Source organism: Buteo buteo, chromosome 27, assembly GCF_964188355.1.
Source record: "Buteo buteo chromosome 27, bButBut1.hap1.1, whole genome shotgun sequence".
Taxonomy (NCBI): Eukaryota; Metazoa; Chordata; class Aves; order Accipitriformes; family Accipitridae; genus Buteo; species Buteo buteo.
In genome coordinates, this window is record NC_134197.1 from 6,023,372 (window position 1) to 6,037,491 (window position 14,120).

The 14,120-nt window shown below is 44.4% G+C and overlaps 1 protein-coding gene across 3 annotated transcripts in view; it reads left to right on the top strand.

Annotated features, from left to right (window-relative positions):
• Positions 1–14,120, top strand: part of MAD1L1 (mitotic arrest deficient 1 like 1) — a 375,955-nt gene that overhangs the window by 237,118 nt on the left and 124,717 nt on the right. For all 3 annotated transcript variants that reach the window (XM_075058834.1, XM_075058837.1, XM_075058835.1), the window contains exon 16: positions 12,113–12,320. In XM_075058834.1, the coding sequence (XP_074914935.1) occupies positions 12,113–12,320 (208 nt within the window). The remainder of the gene's footprint in view (positions 1–12,112; positions 12,321–14,120) is intronic.

Consider the following 14,120-nt stretch of genomic DNA (forward strand, 5'->3'; position numbering starts at 1 on the left):
GATTTAGGGTTGTTTAACTGTGCTTTTTAATTCTCTTGCATTGCTGACTCTTCTAGTCAAGGGTTTCTTTGTATGCACAGCAAGCTGCTCCGTGACAGCCCTGTTCTCCCTGCCTAGGACCTCTCTAATGTTTGTTAATCCCAAGTCTGTAGAAACTTCTAATGTTCAAGGAATAAAAGGACACAAAGTGATGCCCTTCTTCATGGGGACCAAGGGAGCAGAGGCCAGCTCCCTGACGAGCTGGGTAAGGAAACCTGGGACCAAAAGGCAATCATCACCACGTAGAGATGGAGGAGACCTTTTCCATGCTCCTGGAGAAGGGGGAAAGAGCTCTTTTCAACAGGGATCCTACAACTTGCTTAAATAAAGAAAGTAACATGCTCAAATGCTGAAAAGGGAGGGAAAATCAAACATTTGCCTATTTGCCCTGAGGAGCTGGAAGCAAATGTACCCTCTGAATCGATATTTGGATGTTTTAGATACTCGGGTCTCTTACTTGAGAAAGAACAGAGCAAACAAAAGGGGGTTCTGCATATTCAACATATCTAAGCAAAACTGCAGTGACTCTTTCTGGTGAATAATGTAGGTAGCTCAATGGATAATTAAGAAAGGTATGTACATGTGTATACATTTTTCTGAGATGTTGGAAGCTCCCTATTTGCTCTCTCACTTCTCCCTCTACCAAATTATCCATTACTAGAGAAATTTGCTCTTGGTACCTCGTTGGACGTTGAGGTGGCATTGGGGAAGATACAGGGGCAAGCTGCGTCAAGACAAACGCCACATTGCTGAGAAGAGAAGTGACTGTGACAAAAAGAATAAAACCTGGCAATTGTTCTCTAGCTCTCCTTCCCCTCGGTGTGTTGCAGGGACATGTCTTGTTTTTCTCATTTTTATCTTCTGCTTGGCCAAAGCAGAAGGAATGTGGGAGGCAATAACCTCTCGCAGTGAGAGGCTGCAGTGGAGCTTGTTTAACCTGGAGCACGTTTGCTATAAAACCCACTGAGACGCTGCCCGGCTGCTGAAGGAGACTGTCAGAAATGAGTCCTCCAAAACATTAGCATCTGTCACAGTTTCTATAGGATGTGAAAGGGAACTTGACTTGCTCTTTAAGTGGAACTGCTTCCAGCTTGAGGCAGGGAATCTGTTAATGACAGCGGGTTAGCACTGTGCTACGGCCAAGACCGAGGGTGCACGTTCATTCACTGAAAGGCAGCGGAGCTATTCAGGGTTTGCTTTGTACCCCGCCAGGTCAGAGTTACACATGCAAGGGCATATAATAGTACTTTTATATGCATTAAATTACAGGATCAAAACGTCCTGGTGTACTTGAAGCCTTCAGGAAATTTCAGCATTGCTGTTAATGCTGTCGTGGTTGACCTCAGCAACCAGCTATGCAATATGTTTGCTGTACAAATACACAACATGATTGAGAGCTCCTCTTGTCACTTACTTTTCAGGCTTGTATACGCTCAGCTGAACTTTGATGCGTCCTGCCATCAGATCGTGCAGGCAGTGGCTTTTACATAATTATTAATTATTCATCTTTCTTTTTATATAAGATATTATCTAAAAAAAATACCCGTAGAGGTTTTGCTTTTTGCTAATGAGATATATTAACTGGAAAATCCTATTACACTGCAGTTTTACTTTCCTTTATAAAGTCTTGAAAGAGGGACCTCTGTTGTCATACTTCACTCTGACTCTTCCCTTCCTGTTTGAATACCGAGGGTCGCAGGCTAGCACAGCCAACTTGTGCTGCTTTTCTCCTCTGGGATCTCCCCTTGAAATCCCATCTGAATTTATTCTGAAGTAGAGCTTTACCAGGAAACACAGAATTACCGAGGCTTTAGAGCAAGATTTATAGAGCATCGTTGGGAGGGAAAGCTTTTGAGTGGTTGACTATCTTTGGAGTAAATATGACAAAAAACCCTCACTTCAAGTATCTTCTGTCTTTCTCATCTATTTGTACAGTGTCTGTATGTGCATGTTACATGCCGAATAAGAAAACAGAGCAGCAAAGTAGTTAATTTTTTTCTTAAACTGTGTAATTCTCTTGAAAAGCTAGCTTTGGTCTGACATGTCTCACTAGTATTCTTAACCAAAGTTACTTCATTTGTATGGGAAGGTTGATAAAATCTTTTTTGAAATTCAGATCTATGAGAGCCAGCATTTCTCACCATGAAGTTAAGTCTTATCTCTGAATAAGATTTTTTTATAACTCAAACTATAAGCTCTTTGGGGCTGTTTTCAGAACCTGTGTGCTTTTTTATTTTCAGTGTCTTTATCAGAGGTTTTTGAACCACCACAGGTCTCCTCTGCATGCTACTAGAGTGTAAATAATAGCAACTTTTTATGGACTTTGTTCTCTGGAAAGACAGGAATCCTTGACTTGAAAAAAATAGTGTAGAAACCCTGGAATTCAAATCTCTAGGTGGTAATAAACCATCCTAGAGCAGACCGTGATTTTCTTCCATTTCAGTAAAAGGAAGAGCAGCAATTGAAAAGGACAGTGAATGTCTGAATGCATTTTTTCTTGTAGATTATCCCAACTCCATGCCATTCCATGCCTTGCTGTCCTGACTCTTAACCTTCTTGTCACGTTTGTTTGCATCCCAGACCTCATCTGAATGCCTCACGCAATGCAAATTATAGTCTTGCATCCTCCAGGGGATATAGTGCATTTGCAAGTGGGTACAGAGAAAATCTCTCCGTTTTAAAACTGTACCTGAAGGACTTCAGCACCACTGGTGAGACATTTTATTGTATTACTCCTATTGCAGCAGTGCCCAAAATGTGTTACACGTTGTACCAAAAGATACGGTGTGGTGTTAGAGTAGTGCGATTAGGGTGATTAGAGCTTTTTTGTCTGTGGTACATTCTAACTCCAACCACCTCTCTGTCTCGTTGCTAATTTGCTGTAGATGCTGCGGTGAAAGAGGGCCACAGGGAGGAATATCAATGAGTACGTGTAGTGTGGCAGATCAGCTCAGGAAGGAAAAGAGAAAGCTCTGTAGAAGTCTTTGTGGGAGGAGCAGCTGATCCAGGTGTTGGAGGTGGCATTAATGATAGAGTGGGGAAGGTGATGTGGGATTACTGATGTCATTGCATGTGAGGGTAAGGATCTGAAATCCGTTGTACTGGTGGGAGCTGTAGAGGAGTTACTGGGGATGAAGAGGCATAAATCAGACTAACACAGATTATCTTCACCTTTGCTGTTCTGGAAATGACTAACATGGGTGTTCAGGAGGCTGTAGAACAAGGTTTGCCTGAATCAAGGAGTGTGGACAAGAGGTCACATTACTGGGGTGAGGAGAAAGATCTGCCTGTTTGGGGGAAGAAGGAGCAGGAGTTGGACTAAGAACTGGCTAAGAGAGGGATGAAAAGGTTGCCCAGGTGGATTTCTGCTGCCAGGCTTCAGGGTTGTGCATGCTGCAGATGTACACACAAAGATGATGGAGAGAGAAATGTGGGAAAGAAGGTAGGGAACCGGCATGAGACCTGGTGGGAACAAGCGAGCCTTTGCCCAACATCCAGCACCTTGTGGGAGTTTTTTTTTCCCCAACTGTTTCTGATTTCGAGTGTTTGCATACTGGCAAAGCTATGAGGAGCAGGTGGTTGTTGTTGCTTATTCGTTAGCTTGCTTTGTCTCATCTTTGCAATCCATTTTTGTTAATACAGCTCCTGTTCCAAGGGATCTGTACAGATCCCTTGGTGTAGTTATCTTCGGTGACAGGGGAAGGCAGGACTGGTGAGCGTGCTGCATTTTGTGCACCGGGTACAGAGGGAATTCTCTGGGATGTGGTTTACTTTGGGTTTTACTCTAATCACTTTAACAAGCCTGAGCAAAGAAACAAAAAGAACAAAACTAAGAAACAGAATTTCCATTAAAATGGCATTTTCTGAGGTAGGATTAAGCTTTCCGAGCCTGCCTTGTACCAGGTGCAGAAATGCCTCCTATATAATTTTGTAGGAGAGTTGAGTAACCAAAATTTTTATTTTTTTTTAAAAGCTGTTAAAGTACAAATAAAATAAAGGTAGACCAGGAGAAGCTGCTCACCTGTCTAGCCAGGCTGAGTCTAGTTAATAAGCTACTGCAACAAGAGCTATAGTTGTTGGGGACCTTGCATTGCCTTTCAGGTGATAAATTCCAATTTTGCCTTCCCACTGTTTTTTTGTTCTCCATCTTTTAAGTAAAATTTCCAATGGGTATTGATGCAGGACTAACAGCAGACAATTCTTGACATAAATGCTATACCATTAACTGTAAGCTGAAGATAAATACATTCAAAGACAACTTCTAATGTTTTGTGACTTCCCTGCTTTCATAATTCAGTAAAAGCAACAGGGTATTTATTAGCTGTGTGCAAAGCCCGTGTGCGTGTGTGGCTCTGTTTATTCACAAATGCCACATGTTTTCAGAAAAGCAAAACAGTAATTCCAGAAACCTGAAGCCTTGGGAAAGGCGTGCATTTCTGTTGCAGCTCAAACTGTGTTAAATGATCCACAGTCAGGAGGAGGCACTGAATCCCAAGAATAAGCTTGCAGGTCCCCGAAAGCATCATCAATCCTTCTAGCAGTACAAGCATCAGAAACTTGGATTTTGCAAGAATTCAGTAGCTGGAGCCTGACACAGTGAGAGACCAGCCAGAGGCTTTGGATAACATTTTGTCACAAAACAAAGACAGGAGACCGTCATGGGTGGGACAGAGTAAGCAGCAACCCATGGTAGATCTGGACACTGGGGTTTATTTTAGAACCAATGATACCAGATGTTTTACCCCACTTTGGTTTTTCACACAGTTGTTTGTTCACTCCCCCACCTCAGTGCTGCCTTCTCTTGGGCTCGGTATCCTTTCCCTGCAGGGAGATCACTGCTGGTGTGGGAAGAGTGGGAAGAAAGTCCTGTCTGCTCGCAGTCACCAGTCACAGGTGTTACTGGCCAAGGTCCCTGGGCATCCCCTGGCCTTCATCCTTGTGCATTTCTCTGATCTCCAGGGTCTTCCTCCACTTCCAGCATCTTTCCTCCAGCCAGGATCGTCACCTTCTTCTTTGCAGACCCTCTTCTTGCTTGCTCAAGAGTGCAAAAGTTCAGTTTCGAACATTCACACGCATATACCCAATTATCTGCTGTGTGTTAGTGTTCAAAATTTAAGCTACTTTTTGCCTACAAGAGGTAGCAAATGGAAGCAAGAGCATTCCCTGGCCAGTTGGATGCTTTTCAAACACTCCCCGCTTCCACCAGCCCTCCAATTGACACTTTGTGTTTTATATCTGTATTTAAGAAACTTTCCCATCTGTCTGCTACAGATAGATGCAGTCTTTATTTTGGATGTTCTTCCAAGGTAACTCCTGACCCATTATTTCTTTAAAGCTGATACAATCTACTAAGCTCCTTAGATTGTTTCTATTTAAGTTCCCCAGTATTGAATAATACGTCCCAGTCTGGAAACCTTGGAGATTTTTTTCTTAAGATGTCAGCATGGAAACAAATTCCTTAGCTAAGAAAGCAGCAGTGTGTATTGCTTGTGTTTGGGTGGCGCTCACTGTGCGCGAGAGTCGCACAAAGAAGAAATGGTCCTTTCCTTGAAGAGCTTCCAATCGTCAGCCTTTTCTCAGCAGGGGCAAGCACAATCTGTTGCATTGCAAGCGAGTAGCGATTAAACTCAGCTGTCCATATGCTCTGCCAGAATTTATTGTGCTGCTCAGAAATCACAATCTTTTAAGGTTGATAGACATCAAGACTATGAAAAAATAAGGCACTTAAGTGCACGTCAGCCTCATCTATGGGTTTTGACAACTTTACTTCAAATGCATTAAACAGGAAGAGCCTATGAGGATGTGAAATCAGTTGAAAATCCTTGGCAGTGCTTGCTGACATTGTATCCTGACAGTCATTGCCTCCTTGGGACGTATGAACTTCTTTAATTTCATTAGTGATGTTAGACAAACGTATTCACAACAGTTGAGACTATTCCCTTTGCTACCAGTTCTACTTTCTGATTAGAAGTATCTGCAGTAGATGAATAGATCTTAAATGGACTTGTTAAGCGCTGAATGTTTCATCAAATGTAAAGTAGTCCACGTGGTTTTAAGTACTTTATTCTTACCTGTGGTCTGTGAGTCAAGTAGAGAGAAAAGCTTTTATAGCTCCTGGAGAAAGACATCTCTGAATTGGGACTGTGCAGTTTTCAAACAACCAGGAGGAATGATGCCAGAATAAGTTCAGCCCTTTTCAAGGTGCTGTCACTGGCAGCTTTCGTTGTTCTTCTAAATAACTCCTCTACTAAAAGAAAAGTTTCTGTTTTTCAGAGATTAAAGCAATCCTGTCTTCACTCATTGCTTCGTCACTTGACTGATTCTTCCCTAATGGGGAGATTACTTAGGAAATTTTTGAGCTATAATTTCAACATGTAGACCAACATACTGACTGTTTGCCGATAATACAGCTTTAAAAAATGACACATAGCACCAGCACAATTATCTCCTCAGGGTGGGTTTTTTCATGCTGGGAGATAGAAGTGGGAAGGCAGGCAGCAGCATCGTGACTTGAGCTTGTACCTCTGTTCTAGATGGCAAATTGGCCCTGTTTCAAATTCTCTTTTCCATAGTCTTTTGTCAGAAAGTTTGATAGCCAGAGTCTTACTAAATAGTTCTGCCATGTCCCAGTGTGTGCTTAGAACGTTTTGCATTAAGACAATATTTGTGTGTTGCATCTCGGTGGCTGCGCAATCAGGACAGAAGTGGTGGGATGATTCTTCTCAGTCTATGAGAGAGTTGCCCCTGTGCATACCCTGGGGCATGTGTCTGGAAGGCTGAGGATAACGCATCAAAACAACATTATTTCACAAACTGTAGAACATATTAACATGTGGAGACAACAAATCATCTCTGTAAAATGTCCGGTGCCCTTCTGAGAACACAAAAATGGTTTTGCTGCCTTAAGCACCAAATCAGCTAGTTAGCATCTTGCTTTCCAGGAATGAATAATTCACTCTTCTACTGAGTGTCAACCAGACTTGGTTGCAATCAATCAAGGTATTTATTGCTTCCTCCTAAATTGAAGCTCTGTGTACATTTTTCTGACAAATCTGAATTACTGGCTCAATATTATGCCTTGAAAGAAGAATCAATGAATGCCAGCAGTTCTCTCTAGTTCAAGTTATTTACTCTTTGCATCTCTACAATTTCCAATTTTTAAAGTATTGGGAAAAATAGGGGTAAAGAGGGGGTGCTGCTGAGAAACTAGCAGTAATGTGTCATCTTTGCTCTCTGAGACACTAGCTGCGATGTGCTGACGAGCAGAACGATCTACCACATTATCTGCTGAATGAACCAGGGGCAGGGTGGCTTTCCAACAAAGGGACTGTCTAGACGTCGTATATTGATTGCATCCCCCAAATGTCTCATATTTCTATATAAAGGCACCATAAGCTTAAGTGGATTTGGCCGATCCTCACATTCAGGCCAAGTTTCCAAACCTGACGCACACTTTTCATGCTTCTTGGAGAAACCAGGGATACATTACTGTTTGTTGCAAGATGCTTTTTAACTCTGTTAAGCAATACCTGCTTGCATGTATTAGTTCAGTGCAGAAGCAACATCTGGAGCTGTTCCTGGGCAGTTGCTCAGGGAGTACCAACTCCTGTTCAAAGAGCGTGGCCGTCTCTTTTATACCACACCTTTCAAATGCTATTCTTTGGTCTTTCTCATCAGCAGCCCTAGTTTAGAAACAATTTTCTAAATGGGCTAATCTGTTTTAGGTCTTCTCTCCCAGCGCCCAAAACACCATTTTCCAGGCTTCTGTTGCAGAACTGAAAGGACAAAATTCTGATCAGTAAGACTGATTTATTGCAGGGGGAAGAGCAGTTAACAGAGAAAAGCAGCAATTTACATTTTTCAGAGCTAAAGGGATTCCAGGAGGAGGTTGTTTGCTTTCTTCAGTCCCTGGTTTCTTACCAGCATTAGGGTTTCATTTCCTTCAAATGCTAGTGAGATTTTAATGCTGCTTTGCTGTCTGTTATATTTAGCAGTTTCCAGCCATGACTCTTCCTAGAGCCAACCAAGTCACTCCCAACCTTCAGAAATTTGGAAAAATACTCCAAATGATTGAAATTGTGATACCATTTTGGCTGTTTGGTATTACATACACATGCATCTAATCCCTCTGATCAGAAATTGGCTCTGGTCTGCACCGTTTCCATGGAAAGCTGCCTGCGTTTATTTGAAAATCCATAGTATGTCAGTCAATTTCCCGGAGACTTAAGTAACGCTCTGCTTGTTGCAAGTGTGTAAGGCAGCGGTACAGTCCGGCGGGTCATCGCTGAAGACATGTTTTCTTTTCATTTCTGCCACAGTGCTGCTAAGGAGTCTTGAACAGGAGACTGCATCTTTCCGTACCTCTGCTCCCCTCACATACCGCATCTTCAGGGTTTGTTGTCTGGTTTTTGGGATTTAGGTGGTAGTTTCTTGGGGGGTTTGTACAGGACCTCGCACGCTGGGATACCTGTCTCACTTGGTTTCTTTTAGGCATTACTATAATATAAACCAGCAGCACTAATATTTTAGCTGTAGGGAGAAATGTACTGGTTTGATGTGTGCTGTGTAGAATAAAGAGAAAGCTACTGCCCCTAGCCCAAAAATGTGAGTAGCATAGCAAACATGTTAGTGATTTCCCAGAAATGTTAAATGAGATGGATTCTGCCACAGCCTTCATATCACAGTGGGTTTTTAAGAGATTCACCTGTCTCAGTGTAGCTTCAGAGTGATGTGTTCAGGAGAGCCGGCGAGCCCTGGAAATAAGGCTAAGTCCTAGTGCTGAGTTTTAGAGCATGATTTTTCAAGGGGCCTGTTATAAAAGGGGAGGATGAATGGGCTGAAAGAGCTGTAAGAGCCAAAGCACTGCAGCTTCATGGCAGGGCTTTATAGAAAGGCCAGAGAGATGTTTTAAAAGAGCAAATAACCTGCAAAAGCAACAGACTAGCGCAGCATGGGTTAAAGCGGTCCCGGCAGGAAAGTAGCAGCGGTCTCCAGGTTTGCATGGCTTTCCTCCACACTGAGATCATCCTGCCGTCTCGTGCCTTTGCGTGAGCGTCTGCAGTGATGGTGCAGTATGAGAGCGCAGGCGATCTCTGCGCCGTGCGCTGGAGCCAGCGTGGTGGTGGCAGCCGGGGCGAGGAGGCGCGATCTCTGCCTGACCTTGGCGCTGCGGCTAGCGAGGGAGATGGGGCCAGAGCCGCCCTGCCCAGCTTGTCAGAAATACCGCGGTACTGGGCTGCGCGGGGAGAAGCGGGCTCCGCGGCTCTGATTTTAAGAGCATCCTTTTGCCAGCCAGCATAAACCCCTTTGCAACCTTTGGGGTTGAATCTCTTTCCTCGAAAGGCAAACATGAGAGTGAAGAGTGCCCTGACCTGTCTGGAAGAGTCCTGAAATGCAAATAGCACGAGAAGTTAGATAGCTGGGTGCAGAAACAGGTTTGTAAATGCCAATGTGTTGCTGGGGAGCGCGTATCTAATAAGGTGCTGTTACAGCTGTCTTCATGCTTCCTCTGTTCAACATCTCCAAGATGCTGTGTGTGGTCCCAGTCCTTTGGTTCTCTTCTAAATTTCTCTTGGCCAAGGCTGTCAGTGGGTTTATTTCTTCTCTTGGTCCTTATGGCCTGTCTGTCAGGTCCAGGCGGTTTGCCTCAACCTCCCCATGGAAATGGGGTCACGAAGCCCCGTTGCTGTGGGGCTGCAGATCAGTGCTGCCCTCCCAGGTGTTTCCATAGGTCTCCTGAGCACCGCGAGGCTTGGGCAGAATGAGAACGTGCATCACCCACCCGGTATGTGGCTGAGGGCTGGAAGACCAGGTACTCTGACTGCAGGGTATGCAAATGGCTAGGAGGGGTACCCAAGGTTTCTGTGCCTCAGTTTCCCTAGTTCTCTGGAGTGAGCTCCTTGGACCAGGGCAGCCCTTTGGGGGTTCCCATGTCCTCCTGTGTTAGGTGGTTCCTCCCAACCCCTCTTGGCCTGGGATATACAGTTATAGATAAAGATCTCCCTTTGTTTTTAATTTATACTTACCCTGTGAAAAAATGACTGTCTCTTCTACCCAGATGGACAGATGTGGTTAAACTGATTTCTCACGAGGAGCACCATATTGGTTTCTCAGAGTAGTTATGAGGAACAACCGTACCCCCTTTTTTTTTTTTACTCCGGGAAACACAGCAGTGAGAGCATCTGCTGGTTTCCAAGTACACTGCTGCTTTCCATGCCAGTTGCATTGCAATTCAAGGTTTCCAGCTGTGCAGGTTTAAATTATATTTTTGGTGGTAGATGCAGGAAGGCATTAACCTCGCATTCGTCAGCTCATGGACCCCATCCTCTTGACCAAAAGCGCTTTTGGACTTCACGTCTTCTCCCAGCTCTAAACTGCGCTTCCCCTTTGCCTGCGTAACTGCCGGCATCCCGCCAGCCTCAGCTTTGGCTGCTTCTCCTCCGCGGTGGGACCCATCTGCCTGGCATGGCCCTGGGAGCCAGCTGGCAGAGGGGGAACCAGCCTTGGGGACCCCAGGGGAGCCGTCAGCACCAGAGCGCCTGCGCGTCGCTGCCGGCGCCGCCGGACCCAGACCCCGACACTGCTCACGGGCACCTGTGTCTCTGCGGGTGAGCGCACCTCTTCCAGCTGCCTTCTGCCCAGCTAACGTCTAGAAAGTGAGGATTTAAAGGAGAATTGCAGTATGGCTCCCGCAAAAAGGCACTCGAACAGCTGCGAGATGTAGCAAGCGTCGCATATGGACGTAAAAAGTGCCCACCTGGCCTTTACCCATAGTCCGTCAGCCCAGAACATCTCTGACCGCAATGATGGAAGATGCTTTTTTGGGAGAGCCCACAGACTTGGCCGTGCTCGCCCGCACTCTCTGAGCAGCCAGAGATGCTGAAGGATGTGCCCCTGCCCTCCGCTGGCAGGGTCCAGTTACAGAGCTGTTCTCCATGAATTTGTCAAACCCATTTTTCAACCAGTGCTGCATCTGCTGCCAGGCTCTGGGGTGGCGAGTTTCGGCAGTTCATTCCCTGCTGCGAGTAGAGGTGCTTTACAGTATGTGGATGGAGTATTTTCAATAAAAGATGTTTGGGAATGGCGTCTTCTGGGGTCTCTTACCAGCAATGACCAGCAATTCAGGATGAAGTTGCTCAGTCTCTGCTCTGGTTTGCATGAAAAAAACCCACATAAATTTCTAGCACATCTTTAATGAAAATGAAATGATAAAATTGGGATAATACCTACCTCATGCTGCTCTTGAGGGTTAATTAATGTTTACAAAATCACTTTAGGTCCTGAGATTTAATTGAAGGAAAAATATTACCATATAAAATGCCTTTTTACGCAGGCGCTGCTATAGGGTTTCAGTTGGGCAGAGTGCCGTGGAAGCCAGCATTAGTACATGCTTTACTACTTTTATGGTCGTGAGGCTTCCTGTAGTTTATATGAAAATTGTCCTTCTGAAATCACAAATGTAACATCAGTGTTTTTGTCTCACTTTGAAAGAATATTAATTTGCTATCTTAGGACTTGACTGACTATTTAAACTGCTATAAATACAACTCACCTCTGAGAAAAAAGTATAAAATGAAATATCTGTTCACTTGCTTGGGACGAGCTGATACAACTTGCTAATGACTCCACCATTGGAGTCATATGGATGTTGCTGGCTCATACGAGTAATAAATTAGGCTAGTACTGGGTGTCCTGCTGTAGTTTAAGGGTGTATCTGTGTGTTCATTATAATCTCCTGCTATCAAGAGATTTAAAATACAGCTATAAAACTTCATTTCTGGAATTAAATTTAACTGTGGAGGTGTCAGCCAGGGAGCAAGGTCTGTTGAGTAGGGTTTTTTTTTGTGGTGGTTGGTTTTTTTGTTTGGTTTTTTTTTTGAAAGAGAGAGTAGCAAGAGAAGGAGAAGCAATACTGGGTTTGGCTGACTTAACTGTTGGAATAAAACTATCGCTGCATAAGTGTCCCTTTTTCTGCTGTAACATTTTTTGTCTTCACACAAAGAGTAGTACTGGTTGGGTGGACTTGGCAGTTGGATCAGTAACTCAATATGCTTCTGTTGTTTCTGCCACGCAGGGTGACTATGACCCCAGCAGAACCAAAGTTCTTCATTTCAGCATGAATCCAGCGAGTTTGGCCAAGCAGCAGCGCAAGGAGGAGCAGCAGCAACTCCAGGAGGAGTGTGAAAGGCTGAGGGAGCTGGTGAGGGTGCTCGAAGGAGGCGGCTCCATCCCTGGGAATTTGGAAGGAGTTGGGAGTTTTCAGTCACCACAAGAAATTGCAGGTAGGCTGCTGGCTTCTGATCATGAAGATGCACTTACTCATCCGTACTGCCAGAGGAGCTGACTGCAGAAGCAGATGGAGACATTGCAGACAGTGTGCTTGATGGAACGGTTATAAGGCAAATGAAAAAAGCTGGGTTGATGCAGGAGAGAGTGAATGTGTGGTGGCAGTCCTGTGGCAGTTTGGTGCAGAGGGTAGGTGGTAGGGATAAATAATAATAATACATATCATTTGCTCATGATAAATGAAATACCAATACAACAGCCTTCATAGGCTGGTGCTGCTGATGGAGTAAAAGGAAATATTTCCTTCCTTTCAGAGCTGGTTTAGCCTTTGAGGTAGTACAGACAGTAGGAAATAACTTTCATAGCTGCAGGGAAGCAGTTGGTTGAAATCTTTTCAGACCTGGCTTAAAACAAATTAATATTGTTTATCAGTGTATATGTGCCCCATTAATCACAGCTACATTCAATACTCCATGAAAATAGAGTACATCTTTCACCGAGCTAAATACATTTCACAGAATCTGTGGCTCTCCTCCAGTACAGTCTGTCTTCTCTTCACATACCTGAATGAGACTTTCTAGTACAGTAACCCCAAAGTCAACTCCTCCAGACATGCTCTCAGACTCTGTAAATCAAGGTAAGGATATCAATAAAACGTGACCCATCACCTACACTGCGAGGGGACCAGGTAGAGTTGAGTCACGCTGCAGAGCCCCAGAGATCTTACTGCTGTAACTCTCTCACATGTACCTTGCCTTCAAAACATTTTTGTGAGAGAAGAGAAAAATAAGAGAGCTGAAGGTCCATGTGGAGCTAACCTGTTGTGTTCCAGCAGCACGTACATGGTCAGTGTCCAGAGGTCAGCATCCTCCCTTGGATGAGGCTAAGAGGGCAGAGCTTTCCTAGAAGGCCATGTGTGCTGGAGACTTGAGACCCACAAAATGACAGAGTCCTGTTTTAAAGAAAATACACAGAAAAAAATATCTTTCACTGTTATGACACCAAAATTCTCTGAAAGTAGCTTGTTTGTTTTCCCATTGCTCAAACAATAGTACTTTACTACCGCTAAGAATGCGTTTGTTCCGGCATCTCACAGTGGATTATGGTACTCTATAGCCTGAAAAATATGATGGTGAGAAGTGTAGATGGGGTGGTTTATAAAGTGAAGAGCTGACTGGATGTTAGAGGTATAATGACAGTTTGTCACTGTTGCTAGTGGATGCTCTAACAAATGCGTAAGCATTAAACGCTTCCTGAACGTTTTAGGGAAGGCTGCCTTTGCCCGAAGGAGCTTCCAGTCTCGGACCCCGGTGAGACTCGAGCAGTTCTTGGGGATAGTTCTTGCATCGCAATTTGTATTTGAAATGCACTGGGTTTTAAATTACAGCAGATGCTGCTGCCCAATGCCCTTGTCTGTCATTATGCCCCCGAGTATCTGGCACATCTAATGCTGCGGATCCGCTCGGCTGACAGTGCCCCTCGAGCCCCGGGAGGAGAGTGCCGGTCAGGGGCAGAGAGGATGCAGACGTGAGGTCAACTCTCTGTCTCTGCCGCTGATGAATGAACCTCTGGGGTATCATCTACAGTAATTAGACCATTTCTTCTGGGGGAATGCGTTTCTCACGTATGCCTCCTGTGATTTGTTATTCATAATTATTATTCTGCTGCCTTTCACACAGTTGCTTTTAGCTGTTTGTGAGGTGCTTTTGTGCTGGGATGTTACCAGGTTTGTCTTTAGCTCATAAGGGATGCATTTTTAAAGCTGTTTTCTCTTCTGCCTTTGATTCCGACAGGAA